Source organism: Vipera ursinii (assembly GCF_947247035.1).
Source record: "Vipera ursinii genome assembly, chromosome: 12".
Lineage (NCBI taxonomy): Eukaryota > Metazoa > Chordata > Lepidosauria > Squamata > Viperidae > Vipera > Vipera ursinii.
This window is the reverse complement of record NC_139525.1, coordinates 13,297,089-13,320,531: the sequence shown is the minus strand read 5'-3', so window position 1 is coordinate 13,320,531 and position 23,443 is coordinate 13,297,089. Positions and strand designations below refer to the sequence as shown.

At 43.6% G+C, this 23,443-nt stretch overlaps 2 protein-coding genes across 2 annotated transcripts in view; one reads left to right on the top strand and one right to left on the bottom strand.

The window, feature by feature from the left end:
• Positions 1 to 1,755: 1,755 nt before the first annotated feature.
• On the top strand, positions 1,756 to 9,901 carry VBP1 (VHL binding protein 1). Its single transcript, XM_083371955.1, has 6 exons — positions 1,756 to 2,400; positions 5,053 to 5,177; positions 6,439 to 6,505; positions 6,874 to 6,972; positions 7,835 to 7,973; positions 9,310 to 9,901. Exons 1-6 carry the CDS (start codon positions 2,296 to 2,298, stop codon positions 9,378 to 9,380), a joined length of 606 nt encoding a protein of 201 aa, XP_083228081.1. The 5' UTR covers positions 1,756 to 2,295; the 3' UTR covers positions 9,381 to 9,901.
• Positions 9,902 to 16,543: 6,642 nt separating this feature from the next.
• The window catches only part of RAB39B (RAB39B, member RAS oncogene family), a gene marked incomplete at its 5' end in the record, with an annotated part of 10,883 nt that continues 3,983 nt past the window's right edge, over positions 16,544 to 23,443 (bottom strand). Inside the window, one exon of the mRNA XM_083371867.1 lies at positions 16,544 to 17,144. Within this exon, the coding sequence (XP_083227993.1) occupies positions 16,718 to 17,144 (427 nt within the window). The 3' untranslated portion in view covers positions 16,544 to 16,717. The remainder of the gene's footprint in view (positions 17,145 to 23,443) is intronic.

Below are 23,443 nucleotides of genomic sequence, written 5' to 3'. Positions count from 1 at the left end.
ATCTTTCCCAGCATTTAGAAGCCTTTCTCAGAGAGCAGGGTCTTCAAAATTAGAGAATGGGAAACCATCTAATAAATATGCGAGGAAAATAGACAAAGCAGGGGTTCCCAAAGAACTAGTTATTTTAGCTCTATCCCTTTCGCCCAGGGGGATGTGGATGTGTGCGCGTGTAAGGCAGCACATTTAGCGATTTGGAAACCAACACTGGGTTTGACAAGTGATAGTGCAAACTGAACAGTCATGCCTTTGGGCAGCAGAACAATTTTTTTCCCTTGAAGTTTTTTTTTGGGGGGGAAGGGGTTAGTTTCACATTTGGGACTCCCTGTGTTTTTCTTTTTTTTTTAATTGAAAAGTTTTACAATACATTTTTTAATACCAAAAAAAACCCTCCTCCCCCTCCCCTCTCCCCAACCCCCCCTACCCTACCCTCCCCCCTCCCCGACTTCCCAGTGCTGAATACAGGGTATAATAATACAAACAAGCATAATCTAAAATATGCTAACAACAATAATAAAACATTAAATTCTATCACACTTTAACTCTCCATAGTCAAAATATTAATAAAATAACTACTAACTAATTATACGTCATAAAAATCCGCTACTTATTCAAATGCTAAATGATACTTTTTAGTCCCATATTTATTCTGAATATATTCAATCCATCTTCTCCATTCCACAATGTATCTCTGTTGCGAATGATCTTTCAAATATGCTGAAATCTTTGCCACTTCCGCCAAGTTAGAAACTTTCAAAGTCCACTCTTCTATAGTCGGCAGTTCTTCCTTCTTCCATGTTTTTCTGTCTCCCACCAGAAAGTGTTTGCAATTTGTTTTTGGAAAACTTTGGCCCCTGTCCTTTGGGACTACAAAAGTTTTGGATTGCAGTAGGCATCAATGAACGAAGGGGCTGCTTAAACTCTGGGGCTCAATAAAATGAAATAGCGATGCGGAGAAGTGGAGTTCAAAGCTTGCCCGCACCTTTCGACTGCAATTGGCGTTTTTTTAAAGCTTCCTAAAATTCTTACGGATGAAGATCCCCTTCGTGTCCAGAAAAAGCAACTACACCCCACGCTGGGAAAACGCATATCTGGAGGGCAGGATGCAAAGGGGATGTCAGGTCACCAGGCATCGCCACAACACTAGAAGAAAGAAGATGGAAAAGCCTGAAGGTCAATTTTTTCAGTTACCAATCTGGAATAGGAATAGGGGGAGAGAAGAGAAGAGAAGAGGAAAAGAGAAGAGAAGGGTGAGGAGAGGAGAAGAGAAGAGAAGAGAAGGGTGAGGAGAGAAGAGAAGGGTGAGGTGAGGAGAGGAGAGGAGAAGAGAAGAGAAGAGAGAAGAGGAGAAGAGAAGGGTGAGGTGAGGAGAGGAGAGGAGAGAAGAAGAGAAGAGAAGGGTGAGGTGAGGAGAGGAGAGGAGAGGAGAAGAGAAAAGAAGAGAAGGGTGAGGAGAGGAGAGGAGAAGAGGAGAGGAGAAAAGAAGAGAAGGGTGAGGAGAGGAGAGAAGAAGAGAAGAGAAGGGTGAGGAGAGAAGAGAAGAGAAGAGAAGAGGAGAAGAGAAGGGTGAGGTGAGGAGAGGAGAGGAGAAGAGAGAAGAGGAGAAGAGAAGAGAGGAGAGGAGAGAAGAGAAAAGAGAAAAGGAGAAGAGAGGAGAGAGGAGAGAAGAGAAGGGAGAGGAGAGGAGAGGAGAGGAGAAGAGAAGAGAAGAGAAGAGAGGAGAGGAGAGGAGGGGAGGGGAGGGGAGGGGAGGGGAGGGGAGGGGAGGGGAGGAGAGGAGAGGAGAGGAGAGGAGAAGAGAGGAGAGGAGAGGAGAGGAGAAGAGAGGAGAAGAGAGGAGAAGAGAAGAGAAGAGAAGAGAAGAGAAGAGAAGAGAAGAGAAGAGAAGAGAAGAGAAGAGAAGAGAAGAGAAGAGAAGAGAAGAGAAGGACTCAGTGTTTTCACTGAGCTGAGATTGCGACGGAGGGATAAATTGCAACCTGCTCTTGTCCCTCCGATGCATTCCAGCCTTAACCAGCTCTGCCACTTCTCCCATAAACCAGTCCATTCTGGCTTGTTCAAGAAGCCACCATTCAAACCAAGGAGCCTTGGCATCCTGGACGGGGATGCCCCCTCCTCCAGCCACCCCTCCCTAAACAAATCCCGGGCGGGCGGGCACCTCCTTAGCCAATAGGAGCGTTAGGACCCGCCTCGATTGTGACACCTGGTAACGCCCCCTCTGGAAGGCTTGGGCCGCAGCGCGCATGCGGACGCGGGTGTGACGGGGCGCGCCAGCCGCGGTTGCCTTCCCTCCCCAAGATGGCGGCGGCCACCGGCGGCGAGGCGGTTGGCGACGGCCCGGGCACCGGCGACGGCGGCGGCGGCAAGAGGACTCACCTGGGCATCCCGGAGGCCGTTTTCGTCGTAAGCAAGGGGACGGGAAAAGGTTTGGCGAAGCGGGCGGGACGCGGAGGGAAAAGCGGCGGCGGCGTTCCAACCGCCCGCTTTCTCCTGCGCATGCGCGCTCCGTTTCTGTCAGGGACGGTTAGGGCCCGCGCGGCCGGGCGTTGTAGGTAGACTGCTTTTCTCCATGGAGGCTCCTCTCCGGCCGGGGTCGGCGAGGCTGATCGTGGCTGGTTCCTGGGTGGGAAGGGCCGAAGCGGCGGCCTTTCCCCATCGCGGTGCGGGTGGTGACGCCCACAGCTTTGTGGCTGCGGATTCTGGGCGCTGTAGTCCGTGGGAGCTGCTCAAGGGCCCCTCTTTTTTTTATCCCATTTATATCCCGCCCTTCTCCGAAGACTCAGGGCGGCTTACAATCTAAGAAGCAACAAGTCAATGTGCTTAGCATGGGGAAAGATTCTGTTTCTTGGGAAAGAAGTGACAATGGGGGGATCTGCTGCCTAACTTAACGGTATACTGCCTTTGAAAGTGGAGGCTCAATTCAGTTCAAAGACCGTCTTGGGCCAGTGCCCCCCCTTTCTCTCCCTCTCTCAGCCCAACCCACCTCACAGGGTGGTTGTTTTGGGGTAAATAAGAGGGAAAGGAATTCTAGGTATGTTTGACACTTTATTTGTTACGCCTGTTTGCCCACCTGTCTTGCTCTGGGGCTACTCTAGGCAGCTTGAATTACTTGTAAACCATAATCAGTGGCAGGATATAAATAAAATAAATAAACCGTTTCCTAGCTCAAGTTTTGCTTCTATAGATCCAGGGCATCCACTGCACCAGGCATCTGGCTGGTCTCTGTCCTGGCTTTGTTATCCTTGGGGGAGCATCCCCAGCAGGTAATGGTGGAAATGAGTAGGGGGAGCTTAGTTTTCCTGCATGGTTTTGGTACCCCCCTGTAGTATAGAGGTGAGACTTGAAAGTGGTGTGGTCTTGAAAGGGATTTGTGGAGGTTTATGGAGGGTGAGGTGGTCAAGAGCCAGTTTGGCTTAGGAGTCAAACAAAGCAGACAGGCAAGCAGGAGTCAGTGACTTCTAGTCTTCCCTTAGGTGTGAATGCTAGTTGGCCAATCATCAGGAGACTCTTGAGTTCTAGTCTTGCCGTAGGTATCAAAGCCAACTGAGCACCTCTTGGCCAATCATCAGGAGACTCTTGAGTTCTAGTCTTGCCGTAGGCATGAAAGCCAACTGGGCACTTCTTGGCCAATCACCAGGAGACTATGATTTCTAGACCTGCCGTAGGCATGAAAGCTAGTTGGGTACCTCTTGGCCAATCACCAGGAGACTATGATTTCTAGACCTGCCGTAGGCATGAAAGCTAATTGGGTACCCCTTGGCCAATCATCAGGAGACTCTGAGTTCTAGTCTTGCCTTAGGTATGAAAGCTAGTTGGGTACCCCTTGGGCAATCATCAGGTGACTGCGAGGTCTAGTCTTGTCTTTGGCACTAAACCAGCTAAGTGACTTTGGACCACTCATTTTCCCTCATCTCCAAATCACTTTCCAAAAATGTTGCCCCAAAGAGCCCCTGCAGGAACTCATCTACGCAGTCGCCCAGAGTAAGTCTGGCTTAAAGGCAAAGACAGCTAGTTTGGCACTGGGGTTGAAGCCACCGGACTAGGAACTGATAGACTGAGTTACAGTCCTGCCTATGACATGAAGACAATTGGAGAACCTTGGGGCAATCTCCCTCTCATAGCTTTATGAAGAAAGAAAGTAGTGTGACGAGTAAGGACAAACCACTTCCAGGAGGGAGCAGCTGGGTTTCATGGCTAGACACCAGGAGTCCTATCCAACCTTAGAAGCAAAGCTAACCAGTTAACTTTGGTCTCAAGTCATTCTCAACCCAAGAAGAAGGCAAGAAGGCAAGGCAAGGTAGCTACCAGAAGTCAAGACGGGTTCAAAGGCACAAAAAACAAACAAAAAATACCCCAAAAGGCAGGATTCTTGACAATGCTCGTCTTGCCAGATACTGAAGGAGCCAAGCTGAACGGACCTATTGTATTCCTGGTTTTAAGCTCCTGAGTGGATCTACATCACAAACCTGATTGGCAGAGCAGTTCTTGGGTTCAAAAATTTTTCTCTTTTAATATAGAAAGTGCTTTCTTGGTTGTAGCATACTCATCTGCCATCTTTTCTAGAATGTCAATTGCAGGGTCTTTTCCATTGACTGCTTAGGATAATGGTCAATCCAAGATTTCCCAACCAATTTTGTAACAAAAAAAAGAAGAGTAAAATCTAGGCTGTTACACTGTTGTTATGCTGTAATGCTCTTGGTTTGGACCAGTCTGCTAAGACATGAAATTTTCTGAAAGAAGCATATTGTGTAGTTGCCTAGGAAAGAGCAGGAACGGGTCTATACATTTTCTAGGAGTTCAGTTTAGCGCTTTACTTTTGTGTCTTCACCACCAGCATTTGTTTCCCTCTCAGCTAACCAGACCGACTAAGTGGACCAGTAGGTGGAAATGATTTTGAGGAGCAAACCCAAGAGCATTTCAGTGGTGGGCCAATTGTCCAGTTTGGCCAATCCTTCTTGCCAGGATGTGAAAAAAGCAGACAAAACAAGATATTGGCTCATCAGTCCTGATCTCGTGTTTTTGGAATTAACAATATATGTGTATTCTTACTTTAAGGAAGATGTAGATTCTTTCATGAAACAGCCAGGAAATGAAACCGCAGATGTAGTGCTCAAGAAGCTGGACGAACAATATCAAAAATACAAATTTATGGAGCTTAACCTTGCCCAGAAGAAAAGAAGGTGGGTTATATTTACAATATTCTTTTGCAAAGGCTGTTCTAAAATCTGGGCCCATCTCTGCCAAGCATAAGGGACGCGGTGGCTCAGTGGGTTAGGACGCTGAGCTTGTCGATGAGAAGGTCGGCAGTTTGGCGGGTCGAATCCCGAGTGCCGCGTAGCAGAGTGAGCGCCTGTTACTCGTCCCAGCTTCTGCCAACCTAGCAGTTCGAAAGCACGTAAAAATGCAAGTAGAAAAATAGGAACCACTATGGTGGGTAGGTAACAGCATTCCGTGCGCCTTTGGCATTAGTCATGCCTGCCACATGACCATGGAGACGTCCTTGGACAAGCGCTGGCTCTTCGGCTTTGAAACGGAGATCAGCACCAGCTCGTAGAGTCGGAAACGACTAGCACGCGTGTGCGGGGGAACCTTTACCTTTTTACTGCCAAGCATAAATGTGGTATGAATTATTTTGTTAAATATATATGAAAAGTAACAAATTAATTTACACCACATTTATACATATTTACAACTAGCTTTGTGGTTCCTGGTTTTCAAATATTCATAACTGCACGTATATATGTCGTATGTTCTGAAATACATTTGAGGCTATAGGAAGAAATTGCATGAAATATAGTAAAACAATTATTCTGCCACAAGTAGAGCTTTTGATGCTCATTCCCCATCCAGTAATCGGGAACACTGAATGTTATTTTTTAAAAAAATGCTGTATCAGCTGAGAGGTGGATAAACTGGCAGTAGGTTCTGGTTCCTACATTTATATCTGAAGGGAATGCTTTTCTTATTAGGTGCGATGAGGGGTTGCCATGCGTGGTCACAATGGTGTGTGCAAGTAACTTATTTGTGACTCAGCTATTTTCTTCTTGAGAGAAAGTTTAACATCCACCGTCTCACTTATTGCCACCCCAACTGGCTGGACTGTCTGGGAAATCAATTCCACAGAAGGCTAAAACTACTTTTATTAAGATTGGTTCTAAAGACCCAGTCTTGCAAGTCTGATTGTGCTGTACTTCCACCCCCTTCTTGTACTCCAGTGAATCAGGGATGATGTGTCTATCTGAGCCACTTCTGAATGTTATCTCATCTTTCAGAGCGTAAAAAATGCTTCACCTCTTTTGCCTAAGTAACAGTTCCTGTATATTTCTTTCAAGGTCACCTCCCTTACTTTCTACACTTAATACAAATCCAAACGTTGGGTTTTATTTTGTTTTTCAAAAGAAAGAATGACAAAAATCATATTTTCCGTATGTTATTTTACAGGTTAAAAAGTCAAATTCCTGAAATTAAACAGACACTAGAGATCTTAAAACACATGCAAAAGAAAAAGGTAAGTACAGGCAGTCCTCGACTTACGTCATATGGGCCCAGAATTTCCGTTGGTAAGCAAGGGGATTTTTAAGTGCCCAATTTTACAGCTAACGCTAACCACTTTTGAGTCATATAATTTATCTGAGCGAATTCGTTTTGGAATATTGTATCATTTTCCATGTCTAATCGAAAAATGAAATAATTCATTAGCTCTAAGCAATATGTGTATTCCTAGGCAAATTGAGTGAAATATCTTGTATACATCACTACGTCATTACTTATAAGAGAAGAGTTTAGCTTTAGGTCTTAAGTATTTTCATCATGATAGAAAATTAAAAGTACTCTGTAGAGCTTTGCTTTGATTATGTTGATCAATTCTTTCCAAAGGAATCTACAGATCTGATGGAAACCAGATTCTTGTTGGCAGATAATGTCTACTGTAAAGCATCAGTTCCTCCTACAGATAAAGTTTGTCTCTGGTTAGGGGTAAGTAATTAGGAGAAAGTTAAGTACCCCTTCCGATGCTGAATATATTGTATTTCTAAATATGGTTGTAACATGTTGGGAATTTTCTAGTGAAAATTTAATGTGACTCATTTGCTTACTTGGCAGGACTTTTAGGCAGGACTTTTGAAATCACAAGAATACCTAAGTACTTTTACGGGAGCCCAGTGATTTTAACAAACTTATTTTAGATCAGGGGTGTCAAACTCGCAATGTCACGTGACATGTCACGACGTATTGTGGCTTTTTTGACATTGCCGGCAATGGGGTGGGCGCGGTTTTGCTATGATGCATCCGGCCCACGGGCCGGCAGTTTGACACCCCTGTTTTAGACGCTGACACCAAACTTTGAAGTCTAAGAGTAAACTACGAAACTTTCTATTATTTTCTATTTATTACCGTATATCTGATATGGCAGACTATAATGTAATGTAACTTTCTTCCATGGCTTCCTTGTAAAACATAGTTTGCCAGCTTAGAAATATTTGTTAAACAGAGAATTATATCCTGCAACAAAGTATGAGTCAAGAATTAAAGTTGCTGGTCAGTAACGTGATTCTGATCTTCCATGGCATACTTCAGAGATCATCTGGGTCCATTATATTTGCAATTTTCAAGCTTTAGTAATCTATTAGGTGCCAGATTTCTGGCTCCTCGGGCATTTGGTGCATCACTGCTGTGGCATGAAGTTCAACACAAGAAAAGGGAGAGGAATACGCGAGCTCAAGAGTTCACCATCCTTAGTCCCAATTACATGCCTCTACTTAATGCCGAGAGCTAATATGAATGGCAAAAGCTTCAACTCTACCTTGATATTTTTTTTTCATTTAAATGCTGCCCTTAGGCCAATGTTATGCTGGAATATGACATTGACGAAGCCCAGGCACTGCTAGAAAAAAATCTTAGCACAGCTACAAAAAACCTTGAGTCCCTAGAAGAAGATTTGGATTTCCTTAGAGATCAATTTACAACTACAGAAGTCAGTATCCTTTTTGAGGTTGAAATGTTAGGTTGTTCGTTGCATTTGCTCTCAAGCTGCTTCAAGAAAGCACTGGGTATCAAGGAATTGCAGTTCCAAAAGTTGTATTTCTATTGCGTATTTCAGCCAAAATGGACTCTCGGAGCCAGGTACCGTCAAATCCATTTAACGGCGGTGGATGCGTAACCAATGGAGTGTCTGTAAAAATATATCCCTATTTTGATCATTGATAACATAGCTCTTTTTTCTTGCATAAATGTAAGCCTTTCAGCCGTCTCCTGCGGCTCCCAGTCCTCTGCCATGTGCAGTCCAAAAACAAAAAAAAGTGGGACTAAAAAAGTTCAACCAATCAATTCAAATATGCAGGGTAGGTGCATATCTCGCCTTGGCTCCACTCTTTAGTCAAACCGTGTTCTGCGCATGCGCGCATGTATGCGCATGCGCACACATTTTTTGCGGCTCCCAGTTTTTCCTTTTGTGAGGGGACCGGTTCCGAGTGGTTCTTTCACTGTTTCAGGTTGCTGACCCCTGGGTTAGTATTTTATATTTTTTTGATGATGTGCAGATTCAACCTGGACTTCAAGCTCTTACCTCTACAGGAGAAGGGCGGGATATAAATGGAATTAAAAAATTAAAAAGCAAATGGGTCCTCCATGTGCTTAGTTAAAAATATTGCTTATTTTAAGGCTCCCTTTCAGGAAAAATTCCAAACACTCATTTATAGAATCTTTTCTGAACCAGGTATGGAAAATTGCTGAGTGGACTGATTTGCATCTCTGCCTGTCTCTATGCTCTTTCCTGAATTGGAGCCTGGAGTAATCGTTTCTCTCCCCCCCCCCCCATTATAAGCTGCTACTTAAGCATCATGTGGGAAGAATCACCCCATGTCTATCTTTAGTAGATGGTGAGGCAATTGATCCTCTAAACAAATATCAGCAGACAGATTTCTCAATACTACAGACTAATGAACTATCTGGTTATCAATCTTCTATTCTCTCAGTTGAGAGCAATTTTACTCAAATGAGCATTGCTGCTTCGCCAAACAAGCAGGTGATCTGGGATGTACCAAAAGTGGAACTTCACAGGGGTAGTGAGAAAGCCTCCATGAAATTTGTTATCAGCATTCTTTGGCCTATCGGTGTTGGCTGTGGAATTATGGGAGTTTCAAATCCATCTGGGTGGCATTGGCTTGGGAAAATCAGCTTTCCTGCTTCCTAAGCACCATTGGAGAGCTCTTTATAGTCACAAATAAATCTGCCTTGGTGTCAGCGAAGCAGTAGGGAAATGCAAGGCAACTGCGTCTGCTTTCGATCCATACCTTCCTTAATCTCTGTCTGCAGATATGGCCAGAGTTTATAATTGGGACGTAAAGCGAAGAAACAAGGATGAGCCTGCTAAGAACGCGGCATAGTTCTGCTAGTTTTAAATACCGTTTTGTTTTTTTTCTTCTTATTTTTAAACTACCATTCGGTTCAGCCTTTGATGGACTGTGTTTAATTTAATCTGTTTGGTTATTGACATCTTTGTTTGTTTTTTACTTTTTAAAACGGGCAAATCTTACTTGATCCCATGCATGCTTCATGCTATTGGCTTGTTGGAAAAGGAGCCACAACAGTATGTAGTGAAGAAGCCCCTCATCAATCTGGGGTTTGAGTCAAGGGCATTAAAAGGTCACTTTGCAAGGCACAGACAGAATGCTTAGGATTTATTCAAGAGGTCCCCAGAATATATCTTGGGGACAAACATACAGCTGTTGTGTGACAGAGTGTCAGGGAATTCAATACATTGTGGTGCTTTTGGCAAATGACCCCTGTAATCTCGCCCTCCAGACGTTCTCTGTTTAATTCCGTTCCGAAGAATGGCTCATCTTGGTACTTCAAAAGAACACAATTGGCTTTGGAAAGGTTAAATAATAAAACACTGACTTCTGTTTGTGGTCTTAGTTGGTTCTGTGTATACGTAAATATCAATTCCTCCCGTTTTTTCCAGCGGGCAGTCAAGAGTTTTTAATATTTTGCTCCATTTTACTGGCATGCTGGCCATTCCTCCCGTTTGGTCCAGATGTCTCAACACTTGGAAGATACTAGCTGCAACCTTTGGAACATAACTGGTGTCTTGCAGCTCAGCTGTGTTTTCAGGTTGAATGTTATTCCCATGTTGCTTATTAAGGAAGCCTTGCGAAAATGTTGCCTTGACACCTTTCCTTTGAAGCACACCTGATGGCCAAATTAGCAGTATAACTAACTGCTCAGATTTCACCTCACCGTGCAGTGCAAATGTTAACTGGCTTCTAGTTTCATTTAATAAACAATATCTGTAAATTTTTGTACTATTATTTCATTCTATCAAAACAGTGAAACTGAAAATGTGCTAACATTTCTAAAACGGTTGTTTAAATAGTGAAGAAAGAAACAGAACAAAACAGGAGCATTAGGCATGTACAGTGCCTTTGAGCTGAGAAAAAAGTCAGGATAAGTAAATGAAGACTATACAGATATGTTCAGGAATGGAGCCTCAAGCTGTCGTCTTCTTAGGATTCCAAAGTGTATTTGTGTTTTACCAAAAACAAAAAAAAAGATATTTTGTTCAGTTCAGTTGCAGCAGGAACAAAAGAAACAATCCTTCCGATTATGAAAAACTCAGATATTAACATGCTTATATGGCCAAAAATCTATTTTGTTGAATAAACCTGCAACTTTCCAGTTATTTTATTATTTTTTTAAAAATCCAAAGATTTCTTTGCAAGCACTAGAAAAAAGTAAACATATAATTTGATTTGGATTATCAACACTTACTTAAAAACAGTGTTTATTACTATTAAAAATAACTGTATAATACTTTAGAAACATTTAAAATCAATAATGGCTTTTTATAAGGTCAACCAAAAAGGCTAGTCCTTGAAGAACTAATAGGTTCTGGCCAAAATGCCACCTGATCAGTCTCTGTGATCTGAGCCTAACAACTGGTTGCATTTCCCTCGGAGCCCCAGTCGAGAGTTACTCCAAGCCAACTAAAAGAATGTCTTCTTCCTTGGACTGCCAAAATGTCCATGAAATGTTCAGAGGCAGAGTTCAGCAAAGGTTACTGTCTTTGGAATAGGAAAGATCTTCACTTGACACTGGAATTGTAGAATGTCAGAAAGGGGCTGCTTATCTGCAGAGCAAACCCTTTGAACGTATGCATTCCAGTGAAGTTGTAACTATACACAATATCAATAAGCCAATATTGCAAAGGGTTACCTTGTCTGTCATCCGATTGGACTGCTGTGCTATTTATGTCACTTAGAATCTTTTCATCCTTGTGCTTAACAACAGACACTTTAAAATATTTCAAATGAAGGCACATGCCTACAAGTAAAAACGAACAAAAAATACTGATTCCATGGCAAACAGTGGGTCTGTTTATTTTTAACCTAATCTGCGGGGGAAGGAGGGAAGATCCCACCACAGTTCATGTATACAGAGTTACTTGAGGGTTCATGAAAAATGGCAGAAAATAAAAAGTAATCTTTACACATCTTGCATGTCACATATTCACATTAACTGCTTTGCTAAACATGAGCATAATTTTCTTTCACACACAGCTAAGTACAACATATTGCATAACATTTCATTACAGTGCATATAACAGAAAGCTAGTAAAAATGTACAGTATATTTATATATCTGGAGGGTCTGGATTTTTCTTGGAAGTCCAGCATGCAGAACTTGAAACCAATAAACTCGGCTTGTTCCTAGTTTTGCTGGATTTTGCCAGATAGCATTAGAAAGAAAACATGGCTTCCTACTAACTCATTAGCCCTTTCTCTTGCACTAGTCCACAGGTCTGCAACCCGCGGCTCCGGAGCCTCATGCGGCTCTTTCAGCCGTCTCCTGCGGCTCCCAGTCCTCTGCCATGTGCAGTCCAGAAAAAAAAAGTGGGACTAAAAAAGTTCAACCAATCAACTCAAATATGCAGGGTAGGTGCATATCTCACCTTGGCTCCACTCAAACCCTGTTCTGCGCATGTGTGCATGTATGCGCATGCACACACATTTTTTGTGGCTCCCAGTTTTTCCTTTTGTGAGGGGACCGGTTCCGAGTGGCTCTTTCACTGTTTCAGGTTGCTGACCCCTGCACTAGTCAGAAAGCCAAAATCAGTTCAGAAAATCAGGTTTACAAAAGCAAGCCCCTTCCATTTTTTTTAAAAAAAGACAGGAATCTTTTTTTTTCCTGCCCCACTCTTGGTACACTGCTAATTGTGTACAGAGGTTAAAATGTAAATCATTAGAAAAAGACTTAGGTCATGGCTTTTTATCAGGATTATTAAGACTTTCCTTTTCATTTAAATATATTTTATATGTGTCTTTTTGTCATCCTAATACATGATAGTACAAATCAAAGATGTTTATTCTTAATTTAAGTCAGTATTAACCCAGAGATATAGGAAAGAACCCCACTCAGAAGGCATTTTCTGCTATGCTAGTTCATAGATCTTGATTTAGCTTGGTGCTGGATCCAGGCTTTTTAAAAATGAGAGTAAGAAAAAATGTAATTTCTTATCACTTAAATAATCTTAGCACATGGCTCCATAAAGGCTGATTTAGGAGATGTTCTTGATTTTGGACTTCAGATTAGACTTGGATTTGCACGTATTAAATTTTGCCTTAAAATCAGTCAGTGCCGTTGGCTGTACTAACCAAGTACTAAACAAGTTTAAAACTACCAAAGATTAGGATGCTGTAAGAGCACCACTGAACTGGGCATGAATGCATCCTCAAATCCAGAGGAAGTGAGTTGTGTCACTTAGATGAATATAACAGAATAATAGAGTTGAAAGGGACCTTGGAGGCTTTCTAGTCCAACCCCCTTCTTAAGGGGGAAACCCTATACAATTTCAGACAAATGGTTGTCCAATCTCTTCTTAAAAACCTGTACTGTTGGAGCACCCACAATTTCTGGAGGCAAGCAGTTCCACTGATTAGTTGTTCTCATTGTCAGGAAGTTTCTCCTTAGTTCTAGGTTGCTTCTCTCCTTGATTAATTTCCATCCATTGCTTCTTGTCCTGCCTTCAGGGGCTTTGGAGAATAGCTTGACTCCCTCTTCTTTGTGGCAGCCCCTGAGATACTGGAACACTGCTATCACGTCACCCCTGGTCCTTCTCTTCATTAAACTAGACATACCCAATTCCAGCAGCCGTTCCTTATATATTTTAGCCTCCAGTGCCCTAATCATCTTTGTGGCTCTTCTCTATGTTTATCTCCCATTAATGCACATGGTTCTGTAACAGCCTAATTTTTAATCTATGTGTGCACATTTGCACAATGTACATGTATATGAAATATTCTACAGAGAATTGAACAGCACATGGAATAGCATACTGTATAAGGCTGATGTGTATAAAATCAATTCTGAATTATTTTGCTTTAATGGATCAATTATTCCAAGTCCAGGTGAAATCTACAAGCAACTGTAACTTAAGATACGTAAGCATATCTTTCAACACTTGATAAACAGGCATTTAAAAAGTAGTTTAGATATTGCCTTAATTTGATCACAGAAATAATTTGAAGTCACTGGTGAATCATGCAGAAACAGAAAACTATAGCAAAAACTCAGAATGAAACAAAAGGTTCCAACAAGTGTACTGACACTCTTCAAAAGTATTACATGGATCTATCATCACTTCCTCCCACCCTTTATTCTCCTATCTGGGAAAAAAAGCTAGTTTTTAAAGGAGTTCCAACATTTCATCAGCTGGATCGAGTGATTCTAAAAATCAATTTGATTAATTGACTTAAACCGCTAACACCCCCTCCCTTCCTGTGGAAATAGACCTATTTTTTTTAAAAAAAGCATATTTAATGCAAGCACATACCAAATCATAAGCAGCAATCCTTTATGCGAGAAGCTGGAATTTTTCTACAATAGTAATGTCTGTCACACCCACGCAGATACTATCTAAAAAGAACCCAACCTCTTTGTTTCATAGAAATGTTCCCTCTGCCCCCCCATTATTCAGCAGAAATTCAGATGATTGACTAAAACGTCTTTAATTGGTTAACAGGCAGAAGAGTTTGCCTTTCTGTCTTTACTCCGTATAGAAAGCTACAATTTGAGGCAGAGCATGCAAAATATAACCAATCCTACAATCTTATTTTACTTCTGGGTTCAGCGCTTTGCAAGATTCTTGAAATTAGTCTAGATCTGACTTACCGATTTTTTTAAAAAAATGTCTTCAGCATACGTGGGCTTCATCCCTTATTCAAACTATTGTATCACTATAAAAAATGTTTCCCGATGTCCTTAGCAAACGGGATGAATGTTTTTACTTCTGACTTCTGCAGCTTGCAATCTGAGCCAGGCGCAATCTATTTGTATCTGAGCCTCTTTTTTGGGGGGGGGGGGGGCGATCACAAAATTATTACTGTCAACCCCAGAAAGAAACGTAAACTCCCTGAATGCATGTAGGTCATTAAAAAAGGGTATATAGCCCTTTTCTGCCTCAAAGCAAACTTTCCTGAAAAGAAACCAAGCCTCTAATTAACATTGTTTCCTTTAACATTGGCTTCTTCCTAAACATTCTTCAGAAATGTTACAAGAATGAATGCTCTCTAGGAATCCAACCCTCCTTTCCTTCCATTCTGCATTCAGAGCCTCAGATGGCCATAAAAAAGCCGGGCTCCAGATGCAAACTGATCAACAAGGAAAAAAAAGTGGAACTGCTGCTGAAAATGCAGATTCATCTTGCCTTTAAAAGTAATTTCGGAGATTTGCATTTGACATACCAATCTCTGCTGCGGACTGGGAGAATTATTATCTGCTTGTTTGCCCCCACCGAACCGGTAAAGAAATTATTTTTAAACAGTGATTTAAAAGCAATTTCCTATCACTCAGCATCTCCCAGATTTCTTCCTTCTGCTCACGTCTTAACTGTCTCTCTTTGACAACCAAACCAATCTTTTTTTTCCTATTATTTTATTTTGTAAACACTGATTTTTCCGCTTTAAGAATTCCAGGTTGTTTCATGAGCTCCCTCACTTAACTAATCTAGCTCGCTTTCTTAACGTTTAAAACGATTGATAATATGTTCAGAAGGGAAAGAAAGGCCTTTAAAACTACAATTCTTGCAAGTTCACTGACGTGCAAAAACGATTGCTTTGCATCCCTTCTTGCTTGCCTATCTTACTATGCATCCTCTTTCTTCTCAGCTGGGACCTGCCGGAAATGCAACCTCCCAAGAGCAGGAAGCGTGGATTCCTCCTGCTTTAATCAATCTTGGCTTTTCTCCAGAAGAAAATTAGAACGTCCTTGATCAAAAATGTACACCCACCCCCTCTCTCACACACAGACACACCAGCCCCCCCCCTTCCTATGACTTGCAGGAATTAATTTTCCAGGTGGCCCAAGCAACCTCCAACATTTCATTAAGGGATGTAGTGGATAAATGTACTGATCAGGGTGATCTAATGAGGTGATCGTGGGGTGATCAAGGTCTCGCTGTGAGACTTTGGGCCAGTTAACCACCTCATCCAACCTGCTTCGAAGGTTTGTGGTATTGGGAAAGAGAGCCCGCACAAACTTGCCGGAACTCCCTGAGAAAAGAGGTAGAATATAAATCCAACCGTGTATTTTAATAGCCGTTATTGGTAATAAGTCAATAGGGTTACCTCTTCTTGCATCATGGCAGAAATCTGAGATTCCAGTTCCTTCAGATCTTGGATGAAAGACCGAGCAAGAACTGAAAGATTTCTTCAAACTGGACGTGGTTTAAGTGATAGGGGGAGGAAACCATGAAATACATAGGGAAGACTCACCGCTGTGTAATTCTACTTTAATTAAAGCAAATTAATTTAAAATGGAAAGGGTTGCACACCTGACTTGTAGAGCAGTTAGAAAATATTTTCCTGGGAATCCTTTCAGGATTGTGAATCAGTATGGCTACTCTTAATGGTTGAAGTGTTGGGCTAGGACCAGGGACACCTAGGGTCTTTCTAGTGCCCCTCAACCATGGATGACGTTGGCTCTGGACCAATCACCCCCAACTTTCTTCATGGGGCTGCTTTTCTGGAGAAAAATAAGAGGGAGGAGCACGGGGGCTTTTGAAGGAACGTGACTGTACATCTCAGAAAGAACCAATAAAATATTGACCCTGCCAATTCAGCTGGTGAGTTCTTCCCAGATCAATAGTGGAACCTGAACTATCAAACTCCGGGAAACTTCTGCAACATCCATATTGGAACTCCTAATAAAATAACGGTCTCTCTGGCTTCAATTTTAGTGGCTCCGCAGTGCCTTGACTTGTTTAATTTCTATTGCAGCAAGCCCTTTATTATTATTATTATTATTAGTTCAGCCATGGTGATTCTTAAAAGGTAGCAAGCATATGGTTTCTGGAGAAGCTATGATTTCTGTCTCTTTTCCTTGTTCCTTTTCGAAATACGCTTCCTAATTGTAGGCAATTTGGACTATGGCTTTAAAAAAAAAATAGGAAAAAAGGAGAAAAGCGGTGATCAATGAATCTATTTAAACCAAGGTACATAAAACCCATTGAGGGCAACTATCCCTACCCAGTTTTCCAGACTCCCATGGCCTTATCTCTACCACATTAACATGCATCTGGATTGATTCGTACATAATGGGGTTGTAGCCTCCTTTGGGGCTTTTGTCCTCCAGCTGTCCAAGCGCTGGTGCTTTGCCTCCCGAACCGCACCACCTCCGCTTTCCCACCAAGTTTGTGGAGTAGAATGGAACCCGTTGGGGCTCCCCAGTTAGCACAGGCACCTCCTATCTGACTTCACCACTTCTTCCGAAGAATGCACTACGTTGGGGACAAAGCCGCTCTTGACCCCTTCCCAGCCCTCCTGGATGCTTATCTCCCCCCTTTTCACAAGTTCATAGATGTCTCGAGTCAGGTCAGTGAAGGCCTTCTCCACATTGATGGCATCCCGGGCCGAGGTCTCAATGTACTTCATGTCGTAGGCGAGGGCCAGTTTCTCGGCCTCGTGTCGGGTGACTTGCCGCTGCGTGTCCAGGTCACATTTGTGGCCCACTAAGACAAAGACAATCTGATAAGGCTGGACGTGGGCCTTGGTCTCCTCCAGCCACTCGTGGACATTCTGGAAGGATCTGCGGTTGGTAATGTCAAAGAGGAGCAAGCCACCAACGGAATTCCTATAGTAGGCTCGCGTGATGGATCTAGAAGAGAGCAAAGACCCAAGAAAGATCATCGGAAAGAATTAAAATGCAAGCAGCAAATCATAGCTATTTTTCGTCTTGCAGGCACCGATCAGATACGAATCAATCCCAAAGATGGTTTGCTGTATGAATATAATCCAAGACGGATTCCTTTGGGCTTGGTGTGCAGTTCTGGCCCAGCCACTATGGCAATAAAACTATGGCTTGTGATTTAGATTATGTATAGACATCAAGCGTGGCTTGTTTAACAAGCTGGCTATACAAACCCTGGCTTACTATGCTGAATGAACCCAGCCATTCCAGCTTATCAATTGCATTCATGGTTTAACATGCTGCCCAAATCCACCAGCTGATGCTCATTACCTGATTAATGTTACATTTTAAAGACTAGCATGAAGATAATTCACCAAAAATGCATTGTTGTGGAGAACAGTTCCTACAAGAGCATAATACGTTAGTCCTCAACTTACAACCTTTCGTTTAGGGAGTGTTCAAAGTTAGCCTGTGACTTACAACCAGCTGTCACAACCGACATAGCATCTCTACAGTCACAGGATCACAATTTGGTTGCTTGGTATCAGACCTGTATTTACAATGGTTGTGTCCTGGGGCCATATGATTGCTATTTAACAACCTTTTCAGCTGGCTTTCAGCAAGCAGTCAATGGGAAATGCCATATTTGCTTAAAGACCATATGATTCACATAACCACCAACTGCAATGGTTCACCGAACCACCATGACAAAAATGGTCATAAAACTGGGAATGATGCACTGCCTTGTTTAACAACAGAAACTCTTGCTACCTGTAACTCATCCATGACAGGATTCTGTATCTAATGGGTTCGCACACTGATCAACTGAACCTGATTTGCAATGTTGAACAAGATTCCTAGTTTGACATGATCCTTCTAGAGTTAAGTTAAAGAATACTGTGACTAAGGTGTTGGCTGTTGTATATGGCATTCCGCATGGGTGCATAGAACGCTTTGAATTAGCCACCCAACATAATTCACACGCATTAGGCAAAATATAGTTAACTGTCCTGATGTTCAGTGTGATACTAACATAACTGGTATTGCTTAAAGTTTTGCTAAACCATGGTTTAACAAGCCAGAATGGCTACAACAGGCTCAGCACATTATACCTTGGAATGTTGAACCCAGCTGTAACTGGATTCATACATCATAGTGAGCCATAATTTTATTCACAGTCTACGAAATAAGCCACAAATGGCTGAATCTTCAGCAGGCTAAACTATAAATTAAAAAAGGTTGGACTCAAACAACTGTTAAATCAGAACCAAGAAAACCCCACATTCTGCCCTAGGGTAATGCGAATCCAGTTACCACGGTAAGGCTATGATTAGGCAGACCCAAATTCATATCCTCCATTCTGCAACAAAGCTCTCTCTGGATAACTTTGCATCAATCCCTTTCCACTCCACATTATCTTGTTGTGAATGTTAAACAAAAAAGCTTTGAATTCCTTCCTTCAAAGATTGTAACGTTAAATCCGTATTTCTTTCCTTCTCGAGTCTGCACAATTTTCTGTGCGTTCGATCCAGTATCGCAACTGTACACTTGAAAGGTTCATAGACGGTCCTTTTGCTGTGCAACAGTCCTACCACCATTCTTGGTTACGGACAAGACAGGTGACACGAAGGGTGTATAGACTGTGTTAGTATATGGCACCATGTGTTCAAAGGTTGTGTTTGTGGAGGCAAATGTGTCTGTGAACATGAATAGTTCTGTCCAAGCAACTGCTCTACAAAAGTCCATTAATGGGACTCCAAATGTCTTGCCCATCAAGGTAGTCCACCCACCCATCACCAAGCACCCTGTCGCCAATGGACTTCTTGCTGGCTGACTGGATGAAAGTGTTTCCTGACCTTCCTGCTGATGCTGGATCACATATCTCATTCAGGCTTCCTGCTCTGTAGAACAGGGGTCCCCAACCCCCAGTCCGTTGACCGGCACCGGTCCGCAGCATGCCAAACAAGCAAAGCCCCATCTGCAGGATGCAGGCAGCATGCAAAACCACGCCCCCTCTGGTCTACGGAAAAACCTCTCCACGAAACCGGTCCCTGGTGCCCAAAAGGTTGGGGGGGCCTCTGCTGCAGAAGACAAATAGGCTCTCAACTGTCTGTCTTGCTTGAGTTGAAGGATTTTCTTCGTACCCTCATAGGCATCTGACTTGTGCCTGGTTCATTCTGGCAGATCTGGGAACATACAACCTCCTAACAATTTGTTGGAATCTTGAACTGACCAGGGGCATGAAGCACGAGTATCCAATCTTAGCCCCACTCTGTCTTAACGGAATACACAGAAACCCCTTCTCACTTCAGGATTTAGGACTGCCTTACTGGCTTCTAGGCCGGCATGTTCTTGAGAGGATGACTGACAAGTTGAAAGGGAGCGGTCATGAAAACCCTAAGAACCCGTGACAAGTCCCAGGAGGAGAAAACAATGAATAACTGGATTGCATCAGGTAGCTCCCTTGTCTAGGACGCCGGCGCCCAGTCTTTGTAGAAGCTGTAACCTCTGCTGGAGGACAGGAAGTCTGTGAATTTCAGCCTCCTCGCTCATCCATTGAGGTGTTCTCTGGGGCCAGAATAGAACAATTAAAAACCCCCATGCCTCAAGCATCTTCATTTGTGCCCTATTTTGGGTAGCACTGGAACTGGAGGGAAAGCACAGGTCAGTTTTTCTGGTAAGTGGGCCACTAGGACGTAGAATCATAGGGCTAGAAGGAACCTTGGAGGCTCAAGGCAGGAGTTTTTATCCATCCCAATCAAATGCCTGTCCAGTCTATTCTTAAAAACCTCCAGTGATGGAGCACCCACAACCTGTTCTGTACCAGCCTGCTACCGGCCCTGCAGCAAAAGCAGGGACAACCCCTTTACAAACGGCAAGAGGCTGGAATAAAGCCTGCCAAATTTATTAACATAAAACAGAGCAAGACAAGACACCAACCATGAAACAGGAGCTATGAAACAGGAACTATCCAAGTGGTTGCCTTCAGCAAACCAGCCCTCCCACGCATTCCCCTTAAATACAGTTCAGGGCGTGGCCTCTCTCTGCCTCCTTCCAAGGTGCCCCATTGCCTTCCTCTGTTTACTCCTGATTGACTGCCTCCTGCGTCGGGCGTCCTTGAACAGGGCCAGCTGTGGGTCATCTTCATCCACGCTGTCAGGCTCACACAGCTGGGTCTCTGTCGTGACCAGGTGGGAGGGGCCCGGCTGAGGGCTCTGCGGAGCCTCAAGGCCATCATCAGCAAGCTCTTCAACACCCCCCTCCTCCTCCTCTGAGTCGTCCGACCCAACTGCCGAACTCACAGGCTGACCCTGAATCACAACACAACCCAAGGAAGCAAGCTGTTCCATTGATTCATTGTTCTCGTTATCAGGAAATTTCTTCTTCCTTCTAGGTTGAATCTCTCTCTGACAAGCTTCCACCCATGACATTGGTCACTGTTCTGTTGTCTTGAAACCGGAAGCAGCTTCTCACTTGCCCAGCGTCCACTGTTGCGAACCTCTGGACTCTGAAACGAGGACTTGACCGCTCAGCCCATCAGCTGTGGTACTCTGTCCTTCTTGGACATTCTGCTGATATAGGAATTTCTCCATCCATGCCTTTAATCAGGTGGCCTCTTTCTAAAGGGATCTGGATCCACCCTGGCCATTTGCATAATCACAACACTGCCCACCCAATCTGCTATGGAAGCACCTTCAAAACCAGCTGTGCTGTCCTCTCATCCTCCTGGTTGATAGACAGAGTGGATTCGTTCCTTATTGACCTGTTTGGGAAATTGCTCTCCATCCCATTAAGCTCGCTTCTCTCTTCATCGGATCCCTAATTGGTTCTCTGAGTAGGATTCCTTATAACTGATCGGTTGAGATAATGCTTTGTTTGGCATTATTATGTGCAGGGAGAATTTACAGGTGACGTGGTCCTGGAGTCACAGGAGGAGAAGAAACGGTCCCATAAGATTGAGCCCAGATACACAGCGATCATCCCTTGTCGTTTTATCAGCATCCTTAAAGTTGGCTTCCTTGAATGTTTCTATGGCAGTCCTTAAGACGCTTGAGGTCTCTTCCTGAAGCAAGGGTAAATTTTTCTCCATCCCAGTTGTTAACGCCATGGTGCAGAATTAAGTTCACCCTGAAAATGCGCTCCAGGAGTTACTGAAGGACCCGATTGAATCTGCTTGCTCTTTTCTCCATAGAGGATGCTCTGGTAAACACATCTGGCCATCCCGACTTCTAGAATGTCCTGTAATCAATTTAATAACACTTGTGCAGAAGCTAGCTCAAGAGGGAGTGCGCTGAATCAGAACTGGGCGCATTCCACATCAAATCTGGGGATCTCAAGTGAGAAAGCCTGGCTGAAGTCTTGAGATTCAAGATGGCTCCAGTTTCCTTCAGCACCATAAACAAATGGAAAACATAACATAGAAGCTTCTTTGTCTAGGAAGAAGCTCTACCCCTGCCAGCATCTGATCTGGGACCGATTGGTTCCTTCATGTGGAGCTGGCTGCCTTTGACAATCTTTGCTTCTCTGTATTCTGCTGGCCTCTGAAACAGAAGGAAGTCTTCTGCACCTGTTCCCCTTCAGAGTTCAAGGCAAGGATCTTGTATTTTCCACTACAACTCAGTTGACCGATTCTTCAAATTACTTCTTTTTTTTCCTTTTCTTTTCACAAGAAGGCCTTTGCTAGGTGGCTGGATTTCAGCTCATTGGTGATCCATCTCCCAAGGCTTGAGTCATTCCCTCCCACCCACCCACCCCCCGCAGCCACCATTTCAGAGTTGCAGATCAGTGTAAGCAGTCCATTGTTGTTGTTGTTAGCTGCGAAGCCGTGTCCGACCCATCGTGACCCCATGGACAACGTTCCTCCAGGCCTTCCTGTCCTCTACCATCTTCTGGAGTCCATTTAAGCTCACGCCTACTACTTCAGTGACTCCATCCAGCCACCTCCTTTTCTGTCGTCCCCTTCTTCTCTTGCCCTCCACCTTTCCCAGCATTCGGCTCTTCTCCAGCGAGTCCTTCCTTCTCATTAGGTGGCCAAAGGATTTGAGTTTTAGCTTCAGGATCTGGCCTTCTAAAGAGCAGTCAGGGTTGATCTCCTCTAGGACTGACCGGTTTGATCGCCTTGCAGTCCAAGGGACTCGCAGGAGTCTTCTCCAGCACCATAGTTCAAAGGCCTCAATTCTTTGGTGCTCAGCCTTTCTTATGGTCCAATTTTCACTGCCATACATTGCAACTGAGAAGACCATAGCCTTGACTATACGCACTTTTGTTGACAGGGTGATATCTATGCTTTTTTAGTGTACTGTCTAGATTTGTCATGGCTTTCCTCCCCAGGAGCAAGCGTCTTTTAATTTCTTGGCTACAGTCCCCATCTGCAGTGATCTTGGAGCCCAGGAAAATAAAAGTCCATTGTTACTCCGGATCATCTCTTGATGCCTTCTTAGATAGAACTTAGGAAGAACTTAGAAAGAACTTAGGACGTTCTGTTGGGACTTCTGGGAGAAGATGATCTTACCAAAGAAGATAGCTTCAACCCGGCTTTCCAGAACTGGTTTTGATGGATTTGCTCGAACGCTCTGCTCTGTTGATTGTATAAACATCTCTCTTTAACTCTCTCAACACTACCAATTTAGAAATCGACGTTCAATGATGCTATCAGCTATATTATAGATAATAGCAGCTATTCAACAATGTTCCTGGCTGAAAGATTCAACTTGTTTTCCAGCACGGGATCTGGAGCAGTCCTGAGTTTGGTTGGCTTCACCCACTCCTTGATTTTCTCTCTGAAGAACTATGGAAAGGTCATTCTTCTACCATCCCTAGCTTTGTGACCAAGAATATTAAGCACGATCTGTCTGGCCCACAACGACAAGGCTGTGGCATGGACTCTTAATGGAGGAATCGTGGCGCCTTCATCTCTGGGAAAATTTGGTTTTTGTGCATTTAAAAGGTAAAGGTTCACCCCACACATGTGTGCTGGTCGTTTCCAACTCTAGGGGCCGGTGCTCATCTCCATTTCAAAGGCGAAGAGCCAGCGCTTGTCCGAGGACGTCTCCGTGGTCATGTGGCAGGCATGACTAGACACCAAAGGCGCACGGAACGCTGTTACCTTCCCACCGTAGCGGTCCCTATTTTTCTACTTGCATTTTTACGTGCTTTCGAACTGCAAGGTTGGCAGAAGCTGGGACGAGTAACAGGGGCTCGCTCTGTTACGCGGCACTCGGGATTCGACCCGCCAAACTGCCGAACAAGCTCAGCGTCCTAACCCA